The 27,994-nt window shown below is 38.5% G+C and overlaps 1 protein-coding gene, 1 long non-coding RNA gene and 1 pseudogene across 6 annotated transcripts in view; 2 read left to right on the top strand and 1 right to left on the bottom strand.

Moving 5' to 3' along the window:
• Positions 1-27,994, bottom strand: part of CCDC191 (coiled-coil domain containing 191) — a 102,390-nt gene that overhangs the window by 26,195 nt on the left and 48,201 nt on the right. For 3 of the 5 annotated variants that reach the window (XM_019922666.3, XM_019922668.3, XM_019922667.3), the window contains 5 exons: positions 24,017-24,263; positions 15,136-15,581; positions 14,213-14,325; positions 11,350-11,432; positions 10,496-10,597 (listed from right to left, as the gene is read on the bottom strand). In XM_019922666.3, the coding sequence (XP_019778225.2) occupies positions 10,496-10,597; positions 11,350-11,432; positions 14,213-14,325; positions 15,136-15,581; positions 24,017-24,263 (991 nt within the window). Of the gene's footprint in view, positions 1-6,893; positions 7,130-10,495; positions 10,598-11,349; positions 11,433-14,212; positions 14,326-15,135; positions 15,582-24,016; positions 24,264-27,994 lie in introns of those variants that run through there. The other 2 variants (XM_019922670.3, XM_019922669.3) reach the window with 2 other exon arrangements.
• On the top strand, positions 1,602-2,215 carry LOC117312205 (ATP synthase peripheral stalk subunit b, mitochondrial pseudogene; annotated as a pseudogene).
• LOC141278591 (uncharacterized) overlaps positions 2,632-27,994 on the top strand; it is a 45,147-nt gene continuing 19,784 nt past the window's right edge. Inside the window, exons 1-2 of the long non-coding RNA XR_012331526.1 lie at positions 2,632-3,856; positions 4,099-4,185. This is a non-coding gene — a long non-coding RNA (uncharacterized lncRNA). The remainder of the gene's footprint in view (positions 3,857-4,098; positions 4,186-27,994) is intronic.

Below are 27,994 nucleotides of genomic sequence, written 5' to 3'. Positions count from 1 at the left end.
TACAGGGCAGTCGACACCATTCCCACACTCTGCCTTCCATCCATTATAAGCCACCCTTTCATTGTGCTCTGGAACGTATTCCCAGTTACGCACTCCTGTAATTTATAGTCTTTGCCCTCTTGTATCATGAATTTCTCCCTCGCTACTAGATCATTCCCATCAATATGCATATATGTGCTGATACCTCCCATCTTTTAAAAAACAAAATAACACTCAAAAGACCAACTGCCAACAGAAAAAAAAAAATCCTTCTTTGACCACATGTGACCCCTATTATATGGGCTCCCTTCCCAGCAGTCCACTGAAAACACTCTTGTCTATGTCATGAATAATCTCCACGTTGCCAAATCAAAGTTTCACTTGTCTATCCTCTTTTTAATTGAACCCAGCAGCATTTAGCCCAGTTAAACACCATCACTTCCTTCCAGAAATACTTTTTTCTCTCAGCTTTTCAATAAACAATTCTCCTGGTATGCTTTCTACCTCACTAGTTCCTCATCCTCTGAGTAGTTATTCATCTATTCTAGGACTTAGTCCTGGATCCTCATATTTCTTCTCTATCCAGACAGTCTCCCAGGTTGATTTCATTCACTTCCAGAGCATTAAAAACACTGACATGTTTTTGACTCCCAGGTTCCTTACTACAATCTTGATGTCTGGGCTTATATATTCAACTGCCTATTTGACATGTTCATTTGGATGTCTAATAGGTATCTCACATTTAACCTGCCCTTGTGGACCTTATAGAGGCCTCCTCAGCATCTAGCAGCTCAAATATCACTTCTTCAGAGAGGCTTTCCCCATCTTGCTTTCCCCATTATACCTCTCCCTCTACTTCTTAGTTATTATCTTATTTATTGCCTGTTTTCCCCACTAGCATATAAGCTTTATGAGGGCAGGGCTATTGTCTGTCTTCTCCACTTCTCTAATATCTAGAACAATGCCTAGCACATAGTAGATGCTCTACATATATGTTAAATGAACAAATATGCTTGCTAAGCAATTATGAAAGACTTCAAATCTTGCCTGGTCTTCTCTGATAAATTTATCTTTCCACCATAAACTTCATCAACTGTCTATTAATACAAAGCATATTTACACAGCCATAAAAGTTACTGCCTGGTAAGTATTTCTAGAATACTTTTTATAAAAATAAAGCAATGGGATGTTAAAAGGAATTTAGATTATCTTCAAAAGATCATTGTGTGAGATCTGTGACTGGCCATCTTACTGCTGCTGCACCTGACATGCTATCCTGTCAGGGTCACAGGGACATTAAGCCACCACTTGGAGCATCACTGACCATGCTGCCATAGGTGGTACTTCTGCCATTGCTTAAGTGGCCCCTCTCTGAAGAACGCAGTACTTGTAGATACAAGCAAATTGCAGGTAACAAGAATCTCTCACAGAGGGCAGCCATGTCTAGACCTTGAACCACTTCTTTTTTGTTCTGTTTTTTTGGGGTTTTATTTTTGGGCCATACCACGCGGCTTGTGGGATCTTAGTTACTCGACCAGGGATTGAACCAACGCCCTCAGCAATGAAAGCATGGAGTCTTAACCACTGGACCTCTAGTGAATTCCCACCTCTTTTTTTTATAATATGGAGGACAAATTTGTCATGGGCTTATCCCTGAGGAATTCTTCCAGTTCTGTATCCTAAAACTGTTATCACAGAACTGATCTTGTGTTTTCTACCCAAAGAAATATATGTGATTGCTAGAGACCTTTATCAACAGTAGGGTTGCTCATCTATGTAATTAGAAAGAAGTATGGTACCTCTGTCGGACAATTTGCTGATAAACTTAATGAGCAAAAACAGCCCAACTAGAAGACAGGAAGCAGGCTTCCATCAAACACATCCAGGATGCAAATGATTTGGACAAGCCACAGCAGGCACTGGTTGAGAAGTGTCATTAACTTTTTTGATGTTCAGAGGAATAACACTGCTATGGCCTGGGAGGTTGCTTACTGGTAACGGCTATATAAAGTATATAGGAGGTCAAGAATCACCTGTGCAGAAAATGATGCATCAAAAGGAATACAACCACATGATAAACTGGGTAGAAAAACACATTGTGCAGAGCATCTTTGCTCAGAAGCAAAAGGAGACAATTGCCAAGTGCATTTTATAACTAAAGCTGCTCCCAAAGAAAGCTCAAACAAGTCAGTCTATAAATGCATCCATCTCAATTGAGACAGCTACAAACAGCTGATTTACTAAATGGAAACTAGTCTATGTGACAAAATCTTTTTGTCTGTTGTTGTAGACTGAACTTACATTTTACCTTTCATAAAAAAGAAAAGATTTGGGCTTGGATAGTGAGAGAAACAGAACAACCTATTGGCCAGTAATGTATTTCTCATCCTTCTTGCTCTGTATAAGCAGTTCGGTTCCAGCAAGAAACAAGCTGGACAGATAGATAACAAATTAATGACTTTTTATGAACCAATCAGAGAACTGAAGCCATCCCCAAATCTGGAGACAGGCACCTTCAGTGAGACACACACCCAAGCATTTGCTTCTCTGAGGCAGAAGCTACCCTACACCATGAGCCAGTAAGATCATTAAGCTAGAAATCTGGCTAATTGCTGAAGGCCAAGGGTGGGCCGGCATGAGAAGGGTGAAGCTCCTGGGGGGTCACAGTCATAGGGAGGTTCCTACCTTTTTGCTCAAGGAACTCCACCAGGCTCTCACAGAGAGGATCAGGGAAAATCTGGATAAAGTCCCCACCGTGGTTCTAGCTGGGGGAGAGGAACAGCAACCACTGCAAAATCTGCCCCTACTCTTCTCCGCGGCTTCATCTGCAAGCAGTGCCACCTGAAGGCACTAGTGTAATGCCACTGCAGCTGGGGGAGGGGAACTCTGCCCAGACCAGCCTCCCTATCTCATTCAAGTGAAGAAGGAACCTCACAGAGGGAAGGGCTTTAAGGTCACAGACCAAGACAGTGGATACTGAAAGAAGGGAACACAGGGGCAGGGAAAAGCTCTGCCCCTAGAGTAGGAGCAGAAATTCTTCCGAATGGCCAATACTGTGCACTCCCAAGAGAACGTTAGAGAATGCTCCCCTCATCCACACACCAGCACGCTAGCAAACCTCTAGTAATAACAGAGGAGTACAGCTGGAGGATTGCAAGAGACAGATTTTCTCAGGGAACAGCACAAAGGGAAGACCTAAAGCCAGAAGAGAGGACAAAAAAAAAGTCACTAGTGAACACTGAAGTCTATGGTGCCCATAGCAACAATAAACCTCAACAATGGTAACCATAGCAACAACAAACTTCAAACATAGCCCAAGCCTGGCTACATTAACACAAATCTCCACACTAAAGGCCCATTTATCTCAGTTTCTATTGCCCTGTACATGTCTGGCTTTCAACAACAAAAAAATCAGACATATTAAAAGACAAGAAATAAACAAAGTCTGAAAAGATAAAGCCATCATTAGAACAACACTCAAATATGAAAGATGTTGGAACTATCAGAGAGGAAATTTTAAATAACTTATGATAATATTAAAAGCTCTAATGGAAAAGGCAGTCATCATTCAAGATTAGATAAGTAATCTTAGCAGAGATATGGAAACTATAATAAGGAGTCAAATGAAAATGCTAGAAATCAAAGACACAGTAATAGAAATGAAGAGGGCCTTCAATAGGCTCATCACTAGACTTGATACAGCCGAGGAAAGTATCAGGTTACTTGAAGTTCGGGCAATAGAAATTATATAAACTGAAAAGCAAAGAGAAAAAAAAGTGAAAAAAAACAACAGAGCACTGAAGAGCTGTGGGACAATATCAAACAATGCAATACAAGCGTAACTGGAATCTCAGAAGGAGAAGAAAAAATGGGGCAGGTAAAATATTTGAAGAAATAATGGGTAAAACATATCCTAAAATTACAGACAGACACAAAACCACATACCTAAGAAACTTAGAGGCCACCAAGCAAGGAAAACAAACAAACAAACAAACTTACTATACCTAGACATATCATATTCAAATTGCCAAAACCCAAAGACAGAAAAAATCTTGAAGGCAGCTGGAGGAAACCCATCGTACCTACTCTTATGGATTTAATGTTTTTGTTCCCCTCCAGATTCATATGTTGAAGTCCTAAACCCACACCACCCACCACCCCAGTGTGGCTGTATTTGGACATGGGGCCGCTAAAGAAGTAATTAAGGTAAAATGAGGTTCTAAGGGTGGTATTAGTGTCCTCATAAACAGAGACACCAGAGAGCTTACACACTGTCTCTCTCCGTCTCTGTGTACATGCACCGAGGAAAGGACGTGCGATGACACACTGAGAAGGTGGCCTTAACCATGCTGTCACCCTGATCTTGGACATACAGCCTCCTGGATTGTTAGAATGTTAATTTCTGTTGTTTAAGCCACCTGCCCTGTGGTATTTTGTTATGGCAGCCTGAGCAGACTACGATATCTACAAAGGAACAAATATAAGAATTAAAGCAAACTTCTTGCCAGAAACCAGACAAGCAAGAAGACAACAGAATGACATTTTTAAAGTGTTGAAAAAAAAAAAACTGTAAAACCAGAATTCTATCAATATACCCTGTGAAAATACCCTTCAAAAAGGAAGGAAAAATAAAGAATTCTCAAACAAGTAAAAACTAAGGGAATTCATTACCAGTAGACCAACACTGTAAGAAATGTCAAAGGACATTCTTCAGGCAGAAGGAATATAACAGACCTAAAAACTTGGACTTACACAAAGAAATAAAGAGCACCAGAAACGGAAGAAATGAATGTAAAATATAATTTTCAGCTTATTTTTAAATACACTGAAATATAACTATAAAGCAATAGCAGTGACAAGGTGATGGGTATTTATAATATAAATAAAAGTAAAATATATGACATATATGACAATAATGGTGAGAGACTCAATCTTCCCCCTGAGATCCAGACTAAGGCAAGGATATCTTCTCTCAGTACTATTCAACCTTGCACTGGAAGTGCTAGCTAGTGCAACAAGGTAAGAAAAAGAAAGAAAAGGCATACAGATTGGAAAGGAAGAAATAAACTGCCTTTATTGGCAGACAATATGGTGGACTATGTAGAAAATCCCCCCCAAAAAATCTACCAAAAAACTTCCTAAAATGAATAAGCGAGTTTAGCAAGGTTGCAAGATACAAGGTCAACATACAAAAATGAACTGTGTTCCTACCTACTAGCAATGAATAAATGGAATCTGAAATTTTAAAAAGATGTCATTTGCAATAGCACCACAGAAATAAGTACTTAGGTATAAATCTAACAAAAAATATATAAGATATGTGGAAAGCTATAAAATACTCATAAACAAATCAAAGATCTAAATAAATGGAGAGCTATATCATGTTCACAGATTAAAGACCCAATGTTGTTAAAATGTCAACTCTCCTGATTTGATCTACATTCAATATGATCCCAGTCAATCTCAATATGGTCCCAAATGTAGCAAGTTTTTTTATACAAATTGACAAGATTGCCAATTTATATAGAAAGAACAAGAAACTAGAATGGCCAAAACATTCTGAAAAAGAAGAATAAAGTGGAAAAATTCCCATTGTGAGACTGAAAGATTTACTATAAAGCTACAGCAATCAAAGATAATGTGGTACTGGCAAAGGACTACACATAAAGATGAACAGAACAGAATAGAGCCCAGAAATAGTCCCACACAAATGCAGTCAACTGATTTCTGACAAAAGTATAAATGTAATTCAATGGAGAAAAGAGAGCCTTCTCAACAAATGATACTGGAACAAATGGATGTCTATATGCAAAACAAATGGATGTCTATATACTTTACACCTTATGCAAAAATTATCTCCAAATGGACAACAGATCTAAATGTAAAACATAAAACTGTAAAACTTCTTGAAGAAAATATAAGAGAAAATCCGAGTGACCTTGGATTTGGAGATTAGTTTTTGCATACAATACTAAAAGCACATCCAGTGAAAGAAAAAAAAATCAATAAATTGGACTTTATCAAAATTAAAACTTTTCCTCTGTGAAAGTCGCTTTTAAGTGAATTAAAATACAAGCCACAGACTGGGAGAAAATATTTGCAGTCACGTATCTAGTAGAGGACTTGGTCCAGAATATATAAAGAACTCTTAAAACCCAGTAAGAAATAATAAGATAATAAGCAATAAGAAATAACAACTCAATAAGAAAATAACTCAATTGAAAAATGGGTCAAAAAGATCTGAACAGACACTTCACCATATAAGACATGTAGAAGGCAAGTAAACAAATAAGATGCTCAATATTATTTGTTGTTTGGAAAATGCAAATAAACACCACAATGAGATACCACTCATGACACACCTATTAGAATGCTTAAAATGCAAAAAACAAGCAAACAAACCAACAAACAAAAGGACAATAACAATTGCTGACAAGGATGTGGAACAAGAGGAACTTTCTGGTGGATATGCAAAACAATGCAGCGACTTTGGAAGAGAATTTGGCAGTTACCTAAAAAGTTAAACATAGACTTAGCATACTATCCAGGAACCACACTTCTAGGTATTTACCTAAGTGAATTTAAAACTTATGTCTAAACAAAAACCTACATGTGAATGTCTGTAGCAGCTTTATTCATAATCGCTAAAAACTGGAAGCAGTATTAACAGAAGAATAGAGAAACAAATTATTTCAGAATAAAAAGGCTATTTTTAAAAAATGGCCTTCAGCATATAAATAAAAAGGTTTTGAAGAATTCTGAATAACAAGTGAAAATACTCATGAAAAAGTCCTAAATGAAAAAAGCAGCTTAAAAACTATATACACCTACACACACAAATTATCAACTTAACTATTAAAAGAGAGAGATGCATTGAGATAAAAGAACAGAAGTAAGTATTCTAAGATATTAAGAGTAGTTACCTCATAGATTATTTTCCCCCATCTTTTTGGTATTTCTCCGGTGTTCTACAATGAACAGATACGAGAGGAGAAATGTTCCGTACTGTGTATTCTTTAAATGGTCTCACTTACAGTAGCATGCCCCCAGTTCTTCATGAGATGTTGCTGGCTGCTCTATAAAAAGGGTTCTTTGGTCAGCCATATGTGACTGCTTGGCACACTGTCCCTCTTCTGGAGACTCATAATACCTGGTAGGATGTTAAAGGTTCTGAGAAGGCAGCTAATAATGAAACTTGTTTAACTTGATTTTTTTAACCAGCATTTACCAAATTTTTTTGACCACAGAATTTGTATTTTCTCAAAACTACTTAATATCTCAGGAACTACTAGGATTACACAGAACACATGTTGGGGAAATGTTCGCTTAGAACCCCTCTGGTAGTTTTTTTTTTTTTTAATAGTAATCTTTTATTTATTTATTTATCTTTATATTTATTTTTGGCTGTGTTGGGTCTTTGTTTCTGTGCGAGGGCTTTCTCTAGTTGCGGCAAGCGGGGGCCACTCTTCATTGCGGTGAGCGGGCCTCTTCACTATCGCGGCCTCTCTTGTTGCGGAGCACAGGCTCCAGACGTGCAGGCTCAGTAGTTGTGGCTCATGGGCCTAGTTGCTCCGCAGCATGTGGGATCTTCCCAGACCAGGGCTCGAACCCATGTCCCCTGCATTAGCAGGCAGATTCTCAACCACTGTGCCACCAGGGAAGCCCCCCTCAGGTAGTTTTTAAGGGAAGTAACTGAGCTGTTTCTGGAGATTTCTTTGGCTGATTTAGCAAAGGATGAATTATATATGCCTTTTGCTCCATGGACAAGATGACCCATTATGTGGATACCAGTCAGCCTCTTCCCCCAGCCACTGCTGTCATTGCCCAATGGGCTCATGAACAAAGTGGCCATGATGGCAGGGATGGAGGATATACATGGGCTCAGAAACATGGATTTCCCTTCACCAAGGCCAACTGGCTATGGCCATGCTGAGTGCCCAATTTACCAGCAGCAGGAGAAACTAACACAGAGTCTTCAATACGGCCCCATTCTCCAGGTTGATCAGACAGCTGTCAGGTGGCTGATTATATTGGACTGTTTCCATCATGTTAAGGGCAATGTTCTATTCTTACTGGAATAGACACTTACTCTGGATATGGACATGCCTTTCCTCCCCGTAATATTTCTACCAAAACTACCATCCATGGACTTACAGACCATCCCTGGATTTACGGAATGCCTTATTCACAATCATGATTTCCACACAGCATGGCTTCTGATCATGGAACTCACTTTACAGCAAAAGTACAGCAAAGGGCCCATATGCAAGGAATTTACTGGTCTTATCATGTATCCCACCATCCTGAAGCAGCTGGCTTGCCAGAATGGTGGAATGGCCTTATGAAGACTCAGCTGCAACACCAGCTAGGTGGCAGTACCTTGTAGGTCTGGGATTAGGTTCTCTGGAAGTCTGTATATGCTCTGAACCAGCAGCTAGTACATGGTACTGTTTCTCCCATAGCCAGTATTCATGGGGTCCAGGAAGCAAGGGGTGGAAGTGGGAGTGGCACCACTGTAACTAGCAAAATTTTTGCTTCTATTCCCACAAATTTATGTTCTGTTGGCCTAGAGGTCTTGGTTCCAAATGGGGAAATGCTTCCACAAGGAGACATAAAATGATTCCACTGAACTGGAAAGAATGCCACCTAATCATTGTGGGCGCCTCATGCCTCTGAATCAACAGGTAAAAAAGGAAATGCTGGCTGGGGTGACTGACCCCAGCTACTAGGGGCAATAGGACTACTACTCCACAATGGAGGTGAGGAAGAGTATGCCTGGACTATAGGAGACCCCTTAGGGTATCTCTTAGTATTACCATGCCCTGTGATTAAGGTGAAAGGAAAACTACAACCTAATCCATTCTGGACTACTAACGGGCCAGACCTTTCAGGAGTGAAGGTTCAGGTCATCCTATGATTAGCAGCGATGCTTGCTGAAGACAAAGGATGGAGTGGGTAGTGGAAGAAGGTAACTATAAGTACCAGCTACATCGACTTGACCGGTTACAGAAATGAAGACTGTAATGGTCATGAGTATTCCCTTCTTATTTTGCTATGAATACGTTTGTGTGTATATGTATCTTGTTTTCTTTTCACTCTTATTCCCTAATCATGTAACCATAAGATGTATTGACTTTGTGTCATGGTTAGCAAGGAGAAGAATAAACATCATTCAAGGACTTTACCTCCTCTTCTGGGGAAGAAGTGTTCATTTTCAGTTGTATGCAGGATAGTTGTATCACGTTAGGCAGAATTATGATCTTGTTATTTATTTGGAGACTAGGTATGGTTTAGGGAGATGTATATGGGTGCCAAGTTGATAAGGCATGGACTTATGATTTTAATTTTATGTGTCAACTTGACTGTTCCACAGGGTTCCCAGATTAAACATTTCTGGGTGTGTCTGTGAGGCTGTTTCCAGGCGAGATTAGCCTTTGAATCTGTTGACTCAGTAAAGCAGGCTGCCCTCCCAAATGTGGGTGGGCATTATCAAGTCCTTTGAGGGCCTGAAGAGGACAAAAAGGCAGAAGAGGGAGGGATTTGCCTGTTTTTTTGCTTCTTGCCTGCCTGTTGAGCTGGGATATTGGTCTTCTCCTGCCCTTGAACTGAGATTTATACCACTGGCTCCTCTGGTTTCAGGCCTTTGGACTTGGACTGGAATTACTGGAATTACCAGCTTTCCTAGGTCTTCAGCTTGCAGACAGCAGCTCCTGGGACTTCTCACCCCCATAATCCTGTGAGCCAGTTCCTCATAATAAATCTCTTCCTATACATATATCTTATTGGTTGTGTTTCACTGGAGAACCCTGGCTAATACAGTTTCCAATTCAAATCCCTCCTCTATGAAAATACTTCTGATTTCTCCAAAATCTTCATGGATCTGGCCCTGTTCATATAACTCTCTTGATCTCTTTTGGCCTGTGAGGCACAGGACAGCATATGCTTGTACTATATTCTCTCTGACAGGTGTGTATTTTTAGGCCTTATCTTTCCAACTAGATTATAATAACCTTGAAAGTAACAGCTTTATCTCTTACTGCTTCTGTATTTTCTTCCATTTGTTCATTTGTTTGTCCATTCATTTTTCATCCATTCAGTAGATTTTCTGAGTTTCTACCACTAGCCAGTTCAATAGTGAGTAACATCTGAGCGCTCCCTTTATTCTTAGGGAGATTACGGTTTAGTTGGGGATACAGAAATGAATAAGATAATCAAGAAACAGATACATAATTATAAGCCCTGGTAGTACTTTAAAGAAGATATACTCAGAGTCCATAAAGGGGGACCTAAGCTAACTCTGGGTAGACAGGAGGGTGGGACAAGGCAGGAAAGGCTAACCATGTTGAGCTAAGATCTGAGGAATGAATAGGTTTTCATTAAATAAGGTAGAGAAAGGGTGGAGGCGAGAGAAGAGTGTTCTAGACCGAAGTTCTCCGGAGGGAAGGTGCACAGGACCACAGGATGGCACACAACAGGCTTCAAAGGACAGGTGGCTGACCAAATAGAAACTACTAACCATTTTCTTCAGTCTCTTCTCTTCTCGTTTTTTCTCAAGCTGAGCCTCCTTTTCTTCTGCCTCCCTCTTCCGATGCTCCTCCTCTTGGGCCTTTAACTGGGCCTGATCAAGATTAGAATTTGTAAAAATCAGAACCCTCAATTTGTGTGGAAATAAGATCTTTTATATTGAGGAAAGTCAAGTATCTACCACAGTGCTCGCCCAGTCTCTGGAAGAAGCCTGCGCTTTGTGTTAAAAGTAGAAAGCCTGACCAGCAGGTGGTCAGTAGTGTAACCTAAATGTTTCTCCAAAAGAATTCTCTTCTACTTGGGAAGATGAGACTAAGCATGAATAAGACCATTAACTTCTCATTACAAAATGATTACTTTTTAGTTCTTATTTTCATTTATGAAATACTAAGTCCAAACTATATATAGCGTAAGAAAATTTTTTCTTCCATTTCACCAAAAAACCCCAAAGCTGTTAGAACTATTTATTTTTTCTTAGTAGGTACAAAATTTACTTCTGGCAGTCCAGGTCAAAACTTTGGAAGATAAGAATTACTCACCTTTGTAAACTTATCAGGTTGGACATTTACCTGTAACACATTAGTCTTGGTTATGTGTAAACCTCCTAAGTTGCCAGCTTCCAACAACTTTCATAATATTTCCTTCCTGCTATACTAATGATGCTGATGTTTTTTCCCTTCATTTTCGTAAAATTATCACAGAGCTCAGGCCGGGAGGCAAAAAGCCATATCCAAAGTTGGTGTTACACTATTGCCTTAACGGTCTTAAACAAGCTAGGTTTCATCTTTTAATAAAGACCTATACAAATCCTTTTTCTTGCCTCACTTTGCATTCTTGATTTATTACCAATTTCTCCTCTTCTTTTTTTTTCTTCCTCTCTGCCAAGATCCGCCTACGTTCAGCTCGCTGAACTGCTCTCTCTTCCATGGCTAGAAAATAGTAATGCAGATCCAATATAAAAAATATAAGGAATGCTGCAAAAGAAATGTCTCCATTTTATAGTAAAATTTAGTGTTATTGTTAAAAGTTTTCTTTTAAGTTGAATGTTCACAATCTCAGAAATATATGTGTGTGCATAACATTTACATAAAAATATTACAGGGCTTCCCTGGTGGTGCAGTGATTAAGAGTCCGCCTGCTAATGCAGGGGGCACGTACAGGTTCGAGCCCTGCTCCACATGCCGTGGAGCAACTAGGCCCGTGTGCCACAACTACTGAGCCTGCACTCTAGAGCCCACAAGCAACAACTACTGAGCCCGCGTGCCACAACTACCGAAGCCCATGCACCTGGAGCCCGTGCCCTGCAACAAGAGAAGCCACCGCAATGAGAAGCCCGCGCACCACGACGAAGAGTAGCCCCCGCTCGCAGCAACTAGAGAAAGCCGTGCACAGCAACAAAGAACCAAAGCAGCCAAAATAAATAAACAAACAAATAAATAAATAAAATTAAAAAATATATATATAATTACAAAAACTGTAGGTACACACACACACACACACACACACACACACACACACGCCCTACAAGTTAAAGCCCTACAATCCCATCCTCAGCAATGATGAACAATTTGCAGATTAATTATGTTTTTGTTCACATTTCTATTAGAATAACTGTTCACTGGTTTAAACAAGATAATCTGTCTTGATGATACTTTTAGTACGTGAAACCCAGAAACCAGAATTTTAATCTGATAATTCTTTTAATGAATGTAGAAAACTTTAATTACATCTAACAAATACTCTGAGAATAGAATCACTCCTCAGATCCCACTGAGTTTGCTACTTTTTCCTAAGTCACTATACATATGTCTGTATATGTAACAACAATGACAACAAACAAACTGAAGTTTGGGGTCATAATGATTACATTTTTAAACTAGCTTTAAGGCCTGGATATCCAGATGGACAGGAAATGGAATCGTACTAGGCATCTGAAGAACTGGCATCTGAATGAATTCAAGTGTCAGACTCCTGTTCTTGACAGTCTATTAAATATCCATCCAAAACAAGCAAATGTGCAAGATGGCTTGACAATACGACTCTGTCACCAGTTGGGGTTTCATAGGCAGGGGGGCATGGGTGGGAAGAGTATGAAGTTCTGCTCACCTAAGTCAGCCAATGGTTACTTTTGGTTCCTTGTGCTATGTTACAGAGAAGAAAATTTAAGTCCAAGTTTCAAGAATTAATAAACAAAAAACTCGCCAGGCTATTTCTTACAGATATTAAGTGTCTGCTTTGCTGGAAAAAGAATAGTGGGGTTGGCACAGATGGCAGGAATGAGACTCTCTTTAAGGGGGCAGAAATAGACTAGAGGATTAAAGTGAGAGAGCCCCGAGAGGCAGAGTCTGTGGTAATATGGCCTTTTCCCATCTTTTCTAGAGCCAGTCATTAAAGACTACTTGAAAAGTAACCAGGTGTTCTAAAACATGCAAAGTCTTTGATCAGCTAATAATTTTTTAAAAATAATCACACCAAACTGGGCATTTCCTGAGCATCCTCATTGGTGGACAAAGAGGGCATAAACTGCTGACCTGGAAGAGAGTCAATGTAAAGATGGCTGATTTCTTCATTAACAGGAATGGACTTCAGGCACAGTGTCCTTCAGGTGACATCACTTCCTGTTAGGGCAGCAATCTTACCATAGATGAAAGATCAGATTTACAAACCACAATGTAATTGTCAAAATGCCTACCACTTCATATAAACATATGTTCAGTGCATGACTAAGTACAGAGTAAAAACAACTGGCAGATTCACTAGGGGGGTTCTAAGGAATACTTCTATTCTCATAGTACGGTTTGGTTAAAATAATGATTTCTATGCACATCAAGAATGTTATTAAAATGTCTGGTTTGATTTGTAGAGACGTGGATGGACCTAAAGACTGTCATACAGAGTGAAGTAAGTCAGAAAGAGAAAAACAAATATATACCAACGCATATATGTGGAATCTAGAAAAATGGTATAGATGAACCGGTTTGCAAGGCAGAAATAGAGACATGGATGTAGGGAACAAATGTATGGACACCAAGGGGGGAAAGTGGCAGGGGGTGTGATGAATTGGGAGATTGGGATTGACATATATACACTAATATGTATAAAATAGGTAACTAATAAGAACCTGCTGTATAGCACAGGGAACTCTACTTCACTCCACTGTACAGTAGAAACTAATACAACATCGTAAAACAACTATACCTCAATAAAAAAAATGTTTTTTTAAATGTCTGGTTTGTGGATTTCATTCTAAAAGCCTATCATCAAGGCACAACCCATTATAAAATGATGTAATAACTTGATGTGGATTGCTGTAAACTGATCAATATTTTAATGTTAACAAAGTACAGTGATAGGTGATCTTTATCAGGGTTTATTCTTAGCAGCTACATGGAATTTTTTATTTGTGTAATTGTCCCATTTCTAAAATCACAATCCAAATTACAGAAAAATGCTTAAACCTTTCAGCAATGTTTTGTTTGTTTGTTTTTTGTTTTTGTATTGGCTAGGAAGACTAGAAAGTTTGGCAAAAAGGGTAGGAAAAAGTCGTGGCATTCTCTGGTGTATCCACTTCTCATGTGTCTACCCATCTTAGACTTTGACTAGGTTCTGCCGAGTCTCAAAACCCAAGAGTTGCCAGGATTCAGTCCCAACACATTCTACTCCAAGAGGAAAGATAACCACAACCAAGGCCCCACCAAGACAGCCCTGCCTTTCAGTATGGGATGGGGTGCCATCAGCTGCCTTGGATTCCTTCTGGGTCCAGACAGAGAACTTCGGGAGTCACTTCTACTACCTTCAGTCCCAGGGGAAGCAACAGGTGACCTGCGGGGAAAAAAAAGGAACAGAATTCAGACCAATCACTAGCTTCATTCAAAGCCCTTGCACCTGAGGAACTCAACACCTTTTACAAACTTTAATTAATCCTCACTTTCTGAAATAACTATGTATTATTATACCCATTCAATAAATTGGTGTAATGAGGTGTGGAAAGGTCGAGTGATTGGCCTGAGTCTACAATGTGAGTCAGGCGCTCTGATTCCCATCCCAGTGCTTCAAATCAATACATCACCCACTTCTTATCCTACCATTTATCACACATACTGAGTATGTCACAAGCATGTCTAAAACCATCTTAAATAGCTTTTGAGAAATTTGGACTCTAATTCTAGGCTCAAAGATGTTTACTTTTATCTCAAACAACTACAGACTTAAGCTAGGTAACTGGCCATAACCAAGGGCTGCTCCATTTGGACCTGATATTGTCTGACCTTGTTCTCAGCCCTAAACATACTCAGAAATCCAGAAATTGAGTTAGAGCAAGTAAGCATTTTTCTCTTTTACTGGTATAGTACTGCTACAGTATAGACAGAGCTCCTCAGACAAAGGCAGCCACCATACAAATGCTAACTATATAACGGGATCCTTAGAGGCAGCCACTTGCCTTACATACGTTTTGGTACCTGTCACATACCAGTCACCACGCACGGGGCTTCTCTGCTTTGCGAGTGCACAGTAAAAGAAAAGGAGTAATTGTAGAGTCCGGACGCTGGGTAAAGTTCAGGAGCCTTTCGATCACAAAGTAAAAAACCCCAAATAAAGAGTCCAAAGAGTGTTCTGATACAATGGACATACTTTGGAAGCACCTGGCAGGTTCTTTTTCGTTCATCTTCTCCGGGGTTTGACAGTAGGCAGCTCTGTGTGTCAGCATGCCCTGCTGCCCGCCGAGCCTCTGCCAGCCGCTGGTTTTCCCTCAGCTCCCGAATTGTTTTCTGCTGTTCCTGAAGTTTCTTCTTCTGCTTTTCAATCAGCTGTTGCTGGAAGATGTGGCGGTTATGGAAATGACCCATGCACATAGGTTCTGCTTTCTGGCTGCTGGTTCTGAGCTTCTCTTTGTTGCCAGGCTGTTGGGAGGGCTCAGTGTCTAGGGCCTTGTGCGGTTTAGTGTCAGATGTATCCAGAGGGACATTCTGGAGGGGAACCTGCAAGATGTCCTTTGATGGTCTTCCTAGGTGGGGGCTGGGCACATAACCATTGGTCCCCAAGGGAGGCTTTTCACACAAAGAGGGGACGGCAGCCGCCTGAGAGAGAAGGAACGTGTGACAGCTCAGCTATTTAAAGGACTGTACTGGTGAGATCCAACTCTACCTGGTCAGCACTGTTCTGTTTAGTGGCACAACTGCCCTGCACCCCAGCCAGAGCTGCCCTGTGCTCCTGGCCTGACCATCTCAGAAGCCACCAGCCTTAGCCCCGTGAGTCACTCTTAGAACGTGCCCTGCTGCTCACCACAGAAGCTGGTGGGAGAGTGGGTACAATCATACAAACCACTGCCATGGCCAGGATATGTGGAATCAGAAAAATGTGCTCTTAGAAATATCTAATTTGGATAGTTTGTTTGTGAATTAGGCATGATTATTCCAGATATATATTCCAGGAATTTAATCTGCATGAATTGACCCTGAATTTTGCAGGAAATTGAAAATATTGTGGCAAAGTATATACTGTTTCTCAAGAATGTTTGAAAACTAAGGAATAACTTTACAAATCAATAATAGCTCTTTAATAATAACAATAGCTCTTTATTTTTTTATTTTTATTCATTTATTTTTTACATCTTTATTGGAGTGTAATTGCTTTACAATGGTGTGTTAGTTTCTGCTTTATAACAAAGTGAATCAGTTACACATATACATATGTTCCCATATCTCTTCCCTCTTGCGTCTCCCTCCCTCCCACTCTCCCTAACAATAGCTCTTTAATAAGAGCTCTTTCAATGTCTCTCTTGCCACCAGTAAATTAATCACAGGGTATCTGTCTATTTCAGGATCAAGGCCTAGATTAAAGCATACAGCTTTAATCCAGCTATTCCCAAACAATTTATTTATGGGAAATATTTGCAAGCCCACGATCACTGGGCAAATATCTGCATTATATAAGAATGCTACCTAATAATATTTTGTATTAGCATATGGCTTAATAGTTTTCAAAGCTTTATCACATAAATCTCATTTAACACACTGAGGTGTCATACTCAATTACAAATTCTATACAGATGGGAAAGATGCAGAATTCTTAATCAGAAAAATTTATCCTGGCTAAAATAATGTCACAGTTAAAATATTTCTTCTAGAATAGTTTGATTCCATGCTCTAAGCTCTGATCAGTTTTTGATTCTGTCACCTGCAGTGGTGTAAGGAAAAAAAGTACTGTGTACTATCTTATTATCTTAGAAGCTTCTAGCTCTAACAGGGCGCCATATTTGGGAACTCAAAGATATTTTTCAGAATGATGGAAATATTTTCCATAGACTCAGCCAAAGTGAAAGATGTGATATATGGAAACTCTGAAATGTTAAATATTTTAAAAAATATCTTTTATTTCAGAAATGTCAGTGGACATTTATTCATGAGAACACCTGCTTAAGCAATTTAGCGTCAAGCAGGGTTTGTGTTTTAGGCCCTTTTAAACTTTGTGGTAATGATACATTATTAACCCAGCAAGACTGTAAAAGCCTTGAGTACAGCAACAAGATTTCTTTTGGATCATGGTAACTTTTTAAGGTGAAAATAAGAGAACGAAAGAAAATCTTAATGGTACAGACTGTACTTAATAGAACAGGACTGAACAGTCTGGCTCAATTAGAGAAAATCACCTATTAGCTAACTGATAATTTCAAAAAATTTCAAGGTATAAGATATGGGTTTATGCGTTCCTGTGACTGTACAATTAATGAACATCTAACTATAGATTTTATATTGTCATTTGTTCATGTTACACTATATACTCTGGACAAGATCAGAATTTATCAGTAAACTATAGAGTCTATTATAGCCTTTTATTTTAATTTGCTCTATTTTTCACAATTTTATCTTTTCTTGATAAAATCTTTTGTCTTGACTTCAGAGATCTGGAGACATCTCTCTTGAGTCTAAATTATATATACATTTAGTAATTTTTCTGTTTTATGCAGGTAACAAAAGACTTTCTGCTGACATTTTCCCTTTGAAGATAATAGTGGAACTTTGTGAGGTAAAAGGTTCCACAGAGCTATTGGGTGGAACCGATAAGATTCTCTTGGGTCTCAATGGAAACAAGATTATCTAACTGACATAAAGTTACATAAATTGCCTAGGGGAAGGGACCAAATAAGCATCCTCATGATCCCCCTTTGTTGAGACACTAAGCTTAAATTAAAACCAGCCTACTTGCTGGCAGTAATAACAATAATCACAATAAAAAGCAAGGCTGGGAATCATCCAAGTGTTCAATTTAACTTCACACATTTGAGTTAAGTATTGATACTTAAAGGCATTATGTAGAAGGTGGCAGGGGAAGGGTTGGGGGAAGGATAGATTGGGAGTTTGAGATTGACATAAACACACTGCTATATTTAAATAGATAACCAACAAGGACCTACTGCATAGCACAGGGAACTCTGCTCAATATTTTGTAATAACCTAAATGGGAAAAGAATTTGAAAAAGAATCAATACATGTATAAGTATAATCGAATCACTTTGCTGTATACCTGAAACTAACACAACATTGTTAATCAATGATACTCCAATATAAAATAAAACTTAAGAAAAAAGAAAATGAGTTAAATAGGTTTCCCTACAGATTAATAATTCTGAACTTAGAGCACAGAATTTAAAATAAATGTACAATGTAAAAGAATGAAATTAGAACACTCCCTAACACCACACACAAAAATAAACTCAAAATGGATTAAAGACCTAAATGTAAGGCCAGACACTATCAAACTCTTAGAGGAAAACATAGGCAGAACACTCTATGACATAAATCACAGCACGATCCTTTTCGACCCACCTCATAGAGAAATGGAAATAAAAATAAACAAATGGGACCTAATGAAACTTAAAAGCTTTTGCACAGCAAAGGAAACCATAAACAAGGTGAAAAGACAACCCTCAGAATGGGTGAAAATATTTGCAAATGAAGCAACTGACAAAGGGTTAATCTCCAAAATTCACAAGCAGCTCATGCAGTTCAATATCAAAAAACCCAATCCAAAAATGGGCAGAAGACCTAAATAGACATTTCTCCAAAGAAGATATACAGATGGCCAACAACCACATGAAAGGATGCTCAACATCAGTAATCACTAGAGAAATGCAAATCAAAACTACAATGAGGTATCACCTCACACCAGATAGAATGGCCATCACCAAAAAATCTACAAGCAATAAGTGCTGGAGAGGGTGTGGAGAAAAGGGAACCCTCTTGCACTGTTGGTGGGTATGTAAATTGATACAGCTACTATGGAGAACAGTATGGAGGTTCCTTAAAAAACTAAAAATAGAACTACCATATGCCCCAGCAACCCCACTACTGGGCATATACCCTGAGAAAACCATAATTCAAAAAGAGTCATGTACCATAATGTTCATTGCAGCTCTATTTACAATAGCCAGGACATGGAAGCAACCTAAGTGTCCATCGACAGATGAATGGATAAAGAAGATGTGGCACATATGTACAATGGAATATTACTCAGCCATAAAAAGAAATGAAATTGAGTTATTTGTAGTGAGGTGGATGGACCTACACACTGTCATACGAGTGAAGTAAGTCAGAAAGAGAAAAACAAATATCGTATGCTAACACATATATATGGAATCTAAAAAAAAAAAGTGGTTCTGAAGAACCTAGGGGCAGCACAGGAATAAAGATGCAGACGTAGAAAATGAACCTGAGGACATGGGGAGGGGGAAGGGTAAGCTGGGACAAAGTGAGAGAGTGGCATGGACTTACATATACTATCAAATGTAAAATAGATAGCTAGTGGGAAGCAACCGCATAGCACAGGGAGATCAGCACCGTGCTTTGTGACCACCTAGAGGGGTGGGATAGGGAGGGTGGGAGGGAGACGCAAGAGGGAAGAATTATGGGGATATATGTATATGTATAGCTGATTCACTTTGTTATAAAGCAGAAACTAACACACCATTGTAAAGCAATTATACTCCAATAAAGATGTTAAAAAATAAATAAAATAAATGTACAACTAGGAAAGTTATTTGTATTCGTATATGACAGACAAATAATTAAAAACAAAATAAAACAAAACTTAACTGTATATAGTACCAAACACCATAAATAAACCAAAAAGACAAATAAAAACAATGAAAAAAACCTGCAGAATATATAATAATAAAAGCATCAATAGTCTTAAAAATATAAAGAGCTCCTATAAACAAGAAAAAGATATATATTCAAGGATAAAAATGGATAAAAGGTATCACTATTCATCTTTCTATACCCATTTTCAGATACATATATATATGTAAATGGAAAATATAAAAAATGTTTAACCTCACTAGTAATAAAAAATGCAAATGTTGAAGCAATAGTAACACAAAAAATATTTTACTTGTCAACTTGGCAAAAATGATAAATATGTTATCAGGCAGGAAAACAGGTACTTCTTTGACACAACCTTCCTGGAAGGGCAATTTGGTAAAAGTCTTTAAAATATGCATTCTATTTTTAGGTATTTATCCTAAGTAAAGCCTTATGGATGTGTGCAAAGACTTAGCTACTTGTTCACTGAAGCTCTGTTTATAATAGTGGCAAACTAGAAACAACTTAAATGTCCAGCAACAAAGAAGGAGGTATACAGTCTAGCTCGTGGTTCATGATAGAATTTCATGCAGCCATTAAAAAAGATGGCACAGAATGATAGTCCTTAACCAGGGGTTATTCATCAGGTTCACCCGTGGAACTTTAAAAAAAAGTATGGTGCCCCACACCCAGAAATTCTGATTTAGTAGGTCTGATTCTGTGTTATACTCTCAGTTGGGAACTACTGTTGCAGAAGTAGATTTAGTGACACAGAAAATTCTCGTTATATTGCAGAAAATAATTTTAGAAAAACAGATTACATTATTATTAAGTAGAAAAATATATTCTCATCAAAGTGGGTATAGAGGGAACATATCTCACCATAATAAAAGCCATTTATGATATACCCATAGCCAATATAATACTCAATGGTGAAAAGCTGAAAGCCTTCCCAATAAATTCAGGAACAAGACAAGGATGCCCACTCTCACCACTTCTATTCAACACAGTATTGGAAGTCCAAGTCACAGCAATCAACAAGAAAGAGAAATAAAAGGTATCCAGATTGGAAGAGAAGAGGTAAAACTGTCACTATTTGCAGATGACATGATTCTCTATACAGGGAACAATAAAGACTCTACACAAAAACTATTAGAACTAACAAATGAATTCAGTAAGGGGACTTCCCTGGAGGTCCAGTAGTTAAAACTCCATGCTTCCACTGCAGGGGGCATGGGTTTGATCCCTGATTGGGGAACTAAGATCCTGCATGCCATGTAGCATGGCCAAAAAAAAAAAAAAAAAAAAAAGGAATTCAGTAAGGTAGCAGGATACAAGATTAACATACATAAATCTGTTGCATTTGTTAATACTAACAATGAAATATCAGAACGAGAAAGCAAAAAAGAAAATCCCATTTAAAATTACATCATATTGGCACAATACTGTAAATCAACTATACTTCAATAAATAAAATAAAGTTGTGTCCAAAAAAACCTAGGAATAAACTTAACCAAGAAAGTGAAAGACCTATACACTGAAAACTACAAAACACTGATAAAGGAAACTGAAGGTGATTCAAAGAAATGGAAAGATATCCCATGCTCTTGAATTGGAATAATTCATACTATTAAAATGGCCATACTGGGCTTCCCTGGTGGTGCAGTGGTTGAGAGTCCGCCTGCCGATGCAGGGGACACGTGTTCGTGCCCTGGTCTGGGAAGATCCCACATGCCGTGGAGCGGCTAGGCCCGTGAGCCATGGCTGCTGAGCCTGTGTGTCCAGAGCCTGTGCTCCACAACGGGAGAGGCCACAACAGTGAGAGGCCCGCGTACCACAAAAAAAAAAAAAAAAAAAAAAAAGGCCATACTACCCAAAGCTATCTACAGATTAAATGCAACCCCTATCAAAATACTCATGACATTTTCCACAGAACTATAACTAATAATCCTAAAATTTATATGGAATCTCAAAAGACCAGTATTGCCAAAGCAGTCCTGAAGAAAAAAAACAAAGCTGGAGGCATAACACTTCCAGACTTCAGACAATACTACAAAGCTACAGTAATCAAAACGGCATGGTACTGGCACAAAAACATACATACAGATCAATGGAACAGAATAGACAGCCCAGAAATAAACCCACACACCTACGGTCAATTAATCTATGACAAAAGAGGCAAGAATATACAATGGAGAAAAAAGTCTCTTCAGCAAGTGGCTCTGGGAAAGCTGGACAATCTCATGTAAATCAGTGAAATCAGAATATTCCTTCACACCATATACAATAATAAACTCAAAATGGTTTAAAGACCTAAATATAAGACATGATATCATCAAACTCCTAGAAGAGAACATAGGCAAAACATTCTGAGACATAAATCATAGCAATATTATCTTAGATCAGGCTCCCAAAGCAAAAGAAATAAAAGCAAAAATAAACCTAATCAAACTACTAAAAAGCTTTTGCACAGTAAAGGAAACCATCCACAAAATGAAGAGACAACACACTGAATGGGAGAAAATATTTGCAAACAATGCAACTGACAAGGAGTTAATATCCAAAATATACAACAATGCATACACCTCAATATCAAAAAAGCAAACAACCCAATAAAGAAAATGGGCAGAAGACCTAAATAAACATTTTTCCAAAGACATACAGATGGCCAACAGGCACATGAAAAGATGCTCAGCATCACTAATTATTAGAGAAATGCAAATCAAAACCACAATGAGGTATCACCTCACACTGGTCAGAGTAGCTATCATCAAAAAGTCACAAATAATAAATGCTGGAGAGGGTGTGAAGAAAAGGGAATCCTTATACACTGTCAGTGGGAATGTAAATTGGTGCATCCACTATGGAAAACAGTACGGAGATTCCTTAAAAAAATAAAAATAGAGCTACCATATAGATCCAGCAATCCCACTCCTGGGCATACATCCAGAAAAAATGAAAACTCTAATTTGAAAAGATACATACACCTCAATGTTCATAGCAGTACTATTTACAATAGCCAAGACATGGAAACAACCCAAGTGCCTATCAACAGACGACTGGTTTAAGAAGATGTGGTGTATATATATACAGTGGACTATTACTCAGCCATAAAAAAGAATGAAATATTGCCATTTGCAGCAACATGGATGGACCTAGATAATATCATGCTAACTGAAGTAAATCAAACAGAGAAAGACAAATATTATGTGACATCACTTATGTGTGGAATCTAAAAAATAATACAGATGAATGTATATACAAAACTGAAATAGAGTCACAGACATAGAAAACAGACTTATGGTTACCAAAGGGAAAAGGGAAGGGGGAGAGATAAATTAGGAGTATGGGATTAATAGATACAAATTACTGTATATAAAACAGATAAGCAACAAGGATTTACTGTATAGCACAGGGAACTATATGCAATATCTTGTAATAACCTATAATGGAAAATAATCTGAAATATATATATATATAACTGAATCACTTGTGCCGTATACCTGAAACTAACACAATATTGGAAATCAACTGTATTTCAACTAAAAAAAAAGGAAGAAAAAATACATGGCCTTGGGCTTCCCTGGTGGTGCAGTGGTTGAGAGTCTGCCTGCCGATGCAGGGGACACGGGTTCGTGCCCCGGTCCGGGAAGATCCCACATGCTGCGGAGCGGCTGGGCCCGTGAGCCATGGCCACTAAGCCTGCGCATCCAGAGCCTGTGCTCCGCAACAGGAGAGGCCACAACAGTGAGAGGCCCGCATACCGCAAAAAAAAAACAAAAAAACATGACCTTCCTTTTCCTGTATTATGACAGATTAGATATCCTCAATGACTTGACTGAAGAAAATTTAAAAGCTAAATACAACATTAAAGAGAAAAATCTGCGTATGCCTGAATAGAGAAAAGACAAGATGGCTATACTTCAACATGTGGTTATTTATTGGTGGTTATCTCTAAATGACAGAATTATTGCCTACTTTTCTTTTTCCTCTGTCATTTTCTCCTGCCAAATTGCTACAATTAATACATATGATTCTTCTTATTAGGAAAATAAAAACTTAAACATTCCCATCTTATAAGTCACAAGCTCATTTAGAAAGGAAATGCCTGACAATCAAATAAGAGGTGTTCAAGAGTTGTAAACAATGCTTTATATATCTGTTCCTGAAAGAGTCTTTCACTTAGCTGTTTTAAATTCCCTGTCTGTATTACGTCTTTACCAAGTTTCAACTATACCAGTCTGTATGTGATTATAAAAGAGGATTCAGTTCAAGAAAATCAACACTGACTGAAAGATAAACTTTGTGCACTGTAGCAGCTCTCATCTTTTAGATAGCCCAGGCCACACAACCTGACAACAGCTAACACACCCCAGGCTATACAAGTATAAAGCTCAAAAGCAGGAAGACTAAGCAAAGGAAAAGCAACTTACCTCTCCATTTCTAGGGGGATCCTCCATGGCTGTTGCCTCCTCAAGTAGACTGATGCTTGATGACACGTTTGCACTGAGTTTCCCTAGTGATGCTGCCTTCAGCAGCTCATTCATTTTCTTCCTAGTTTCCTCCTTTGTAACAGCCAGCTCTCTCTTTTGGATCTCTGCACGATGCCAATGCTGCCATTCTGTAAAATGGTGTCGGAGAACTTGTTTCCGGTTATAGTCAGTGGCCAGTTGTTGTTTTCTAAGAAACAAAGCACTTCCATTAAAAAAAGAAGCCATTTACTGCTTTTTGGTTGATAATATAAATGAAATACAAGTCCAAAGGAGTCCCAGAAATGCTCCATTTTAGTTCCAGCTTATTCTTTTATTTAAGCTCAAAGGAATCATTTTATAAAGCTCCCCAAGGCAAAGGGTCTGCTCATAGAAGTCATTGGCACCTCAAGGCATTGCTTCAGAGGAGTGACTGTTCTGTTCTATCACATCACAAAGGCATATTAAATTTTCTGATTACGATAAAATAGTTTCTGAGAGCTTTTGGAGGGGAAGGAGCAGAAAGAATAGGTATTCAAATAACTGCTTTTAAAAAATATGCATACATGAGGGAGATATTCAGCTATACTTGCAAATCTAAGGAAGACAAGAGGTTTGGGAGAAAAAGAAAGGAACGATACTTAACAAATGAATTGTCAATAATTAAGTATAAGACTTATAAAAATCAACATGAAATTATGAGGGTGGATCTTGTGAAAGAAGGACTTGGTCAGGGAAAGGCTCTCTATAGAGAAGGTCTCATTTACCAAAGCCATAAACTGAGTGAATGAAGAACTGCTTTGTGAAGACACTTGTTGAACATTAGAAATGTGTGAAGGGCATACACAAGGCACTTGCTCTCAGAGAACTCACTCACAGTCTAGTAGGGGGTCTGATTCACTCTCTTCCTAAGGAGGAGCTCCTTTTGATTCCTGGAAACTTCATGATGTTAGGGGACGTGCCTGAGTGGAGTTGGGAACTGCCAGCTACATTCCCCTCCCAAAGGGACTCTCCATTAGGAGACATGTTTGTGGTAGCCAGTTGAGAATTCAAGTGTAGAGCTTTCTGAGATCAATCTATAAGTGGATGATTATTATCTCTGAAGAAGTGAGCTGTAGAGCTTGGAACTTATGTCGCAACCACGGTCAGTTTTGAGGTTTAAGATCTGATTGTTTAGATACCTACATGATTTTATCTTGTAAAGATGACTGGAATAAGGTCTCTACAACACTATTTGCATATCCATTTCTGTTAAACATAAATAATGTTTAACCCACCTCATGGACTTTTTGGGGTCATATCAAAAAAATCGTAACATTTTAAGCCAATGAGTCAGAAGAACATTTCTACAGTTCTTAAATGCTTAAGTGACTTTTAAACCTTTTTTGACTGCCACCTAAAGAAAAAAGTGTCACACTATGACTTCAAAATAAGTTGATGTGTGTACATGTGCATGAAACAAAAGTATATATAATTGAAACAAAGGTTCCACCAAACGATATTCACCCTTACTACCAGAGGTGTACTCCAATGTTTCTTTTCTAATCTTTTCTATTTTTTAAAAAATATGCCTCATCTTGAGCCTGATTTTAGGACCCATTAATGAGTTAAAACCCTTAGCTTGAAATACTACTCTAGAGTCACAGAATTTAACATTATGTCGGAGAAGTTGGGTGAAACAACCAATTAGTGAGAGTAGTGTTGACTGAAATAATAGAATTCAGGGTAAATGCTAACAGCAATTCTGCCAAGAGCATATTTCATTATATATAATTGCTTCTTTCTAATGCAATGATAGATAATAAATATGATTGACTGATGGTTTTTATAATAAAAATATAATATAGGTGGTAATAAACATCTATATATAATATTTTACTTTGATGAAAAAAAGAAAGTATCTGAGACTGAATAACCTTCAAATAAAAATTTTAAAAGAAATAAGAATAATAAGTCAGGTAGCAACACAGGGTAAGAACAAAGCTCCAAAAATATCAATGTCTAAATAGTGAAACAAACAAAACACCTGATGGCATTTTACTCAAGTAAGTGGAAATCATGTATTTCCACAGACTAGAAGACATATGTTGCTCTGTCTGATTAATGTAAAATTTGATTTACATCAATCTGCTTAGGAAGGAGGAGTGTGAAATTTACCTGATGAGTTAATTTCATGTTTTTACAGCATAAACAGCCAAAAGCCACACTGGAGTTCTGACTGTCAAGGAGAGGGTTATTTGGACAGTATGAAAAGGCAAAGAGAAAAATATTTCTGGCAAATATAACAAAAAGACTAAACAGTAAAAAAAAAAAGGTGGGTTAAAAACTGCGTGTTAATTATTGTGTTTAGAGCCCTCTCTATCATGATCATGCAGGAGATTTGAAGATGTACTTAAGATATCTATGTTCATGGGAAGGGTAAGAACACAGAAGCTAGGGATCCAGAGACAAGACTGGTTGTACTCTTGCTCGCTTGCAGTTCACTTCAGCAGAGTGACAATATTGCAGATAAGTTCATTTCTATACTTTTTTTTTAAAGAATGGATGCACTTATAAAGTTATTTATTTATTTATTTTTGGCTGCGTTGGGTCTTCGTTGCTGCACACGGGCTTTCTCTAATTGCCACGAGCAGGGGCTGCTCTTCACTGCGGTGCGCAGGCTTCTTATTGCGGTGGCTTCTCCTGTTGCAGAGCACGGGCTCTAGGCACGCAGGCTTCAGTAGTTGCAGCACACAGCCTCAGTAGTTGTGGCGCACGGGCTTAGCTGCTCTGTGACATGTGGGATCTTCCCGGATCAGTGCTCAAACCCACGTCTCCTGCACTGGCAGGCGGACTCCCAACCACTGCGCCACCAGGGAAGTCCCCATTTCTATACTTTTTAAATGATGACACTAAAAACACAAATATTTCCGAAAGTGAAAAATCACTTAAATTTCTTAAAAGCTTAGTCAGATGTGATTTACTTGGGCACGCTAACCCAAAGAAATGGTTCCACAGTTCCCAGATAATCATAAAATGAAGGACAGAGTTTCTTTATGGAAAACATCCTATCCCAATATGTTTCCAAGCTGAAATCAGGGAATTTCTGGCAAGGGTCTATAAACTGATCATTATAATTATACAACTGCATGCAGAGAAAGACTGTCTCTAAAGAACTAAGAATATAAGATATATAGGTTTAAATAGGAATTTAAATATGAACCAGGATGCTTAGAATCAACACCTCAAATGATACTCAGTTATTGATGCACGTTCTAAAACACAGTAGTCAGAAGAACACCAACTAGATATAGTACACTGGGCAAGCAGCTGAAAGTATCTAAATTCCTCCTCAAAGATGGTGTCACTCTAACAGCAACAACAAGCCCTATACTGCCTATCCTACAGGATTTTGTTTTTAAAGATGTGATTAAATTTTAAAAAGAACCTGAAAATATAGAACAAATTCACATGTAAGGTAATAACACTACCTTAGGACAAGACTACTAGATACCTAAGAAGTGTCTTGAATTTTTTAAAGGGAAATGAGAAATGACAAATAAATAACCACATACTACTGATCTGATTGAGTGCTGACATCTGAACAGAACACAAAAATAGCAATGTTGCAAACAGCTGCATTTGGGACGGGCAGGTTCAGCAGGAATAGGAATGCATAAGCTAATGCATTCAGAAATGCACCAGGCAGCCCCCCAGGGAAAATGTGGAAGATAACACAGTTCTGTTTTAAAGAGCTTTAAAGTGAGCCAGTCAATGCAAGTCTGGTCCTCCTGCCTCTCTGGCAGATACCAGGAGCTTTATCAGCTTCAGATGCCATGCAATTTCTAGCCTCTCAACTGGATACCCAGGTGAGCACGGAGGGAAGGGCAATGGACCATGACTAACAGAGGTGCTCCATACATGGCTGCCCTAACGCACGCTGAAATCAGGAGTGCTGGGAAT

Source organism: Tursiops truncatus, chromosome 4 (assembly GCF_011762595.2).
Source record: "Tursiops truncatus isolate mTurTru1 chromosome 4, mTurTru1.mat.Y, whole genome shotgun sequence".
Classification (NCBI taxonomy): domain Eukaryota; kingdom Metazoa; phylum Chordata; class Mammalia; order Artiodactyla; family Delphinidae; genus Tursiops; species Tursiops truncatus.
Note: the sequence above shows the minus strand (reverse complement) of the source record. Positions and strands in the feature narration are given on the sequence as shown.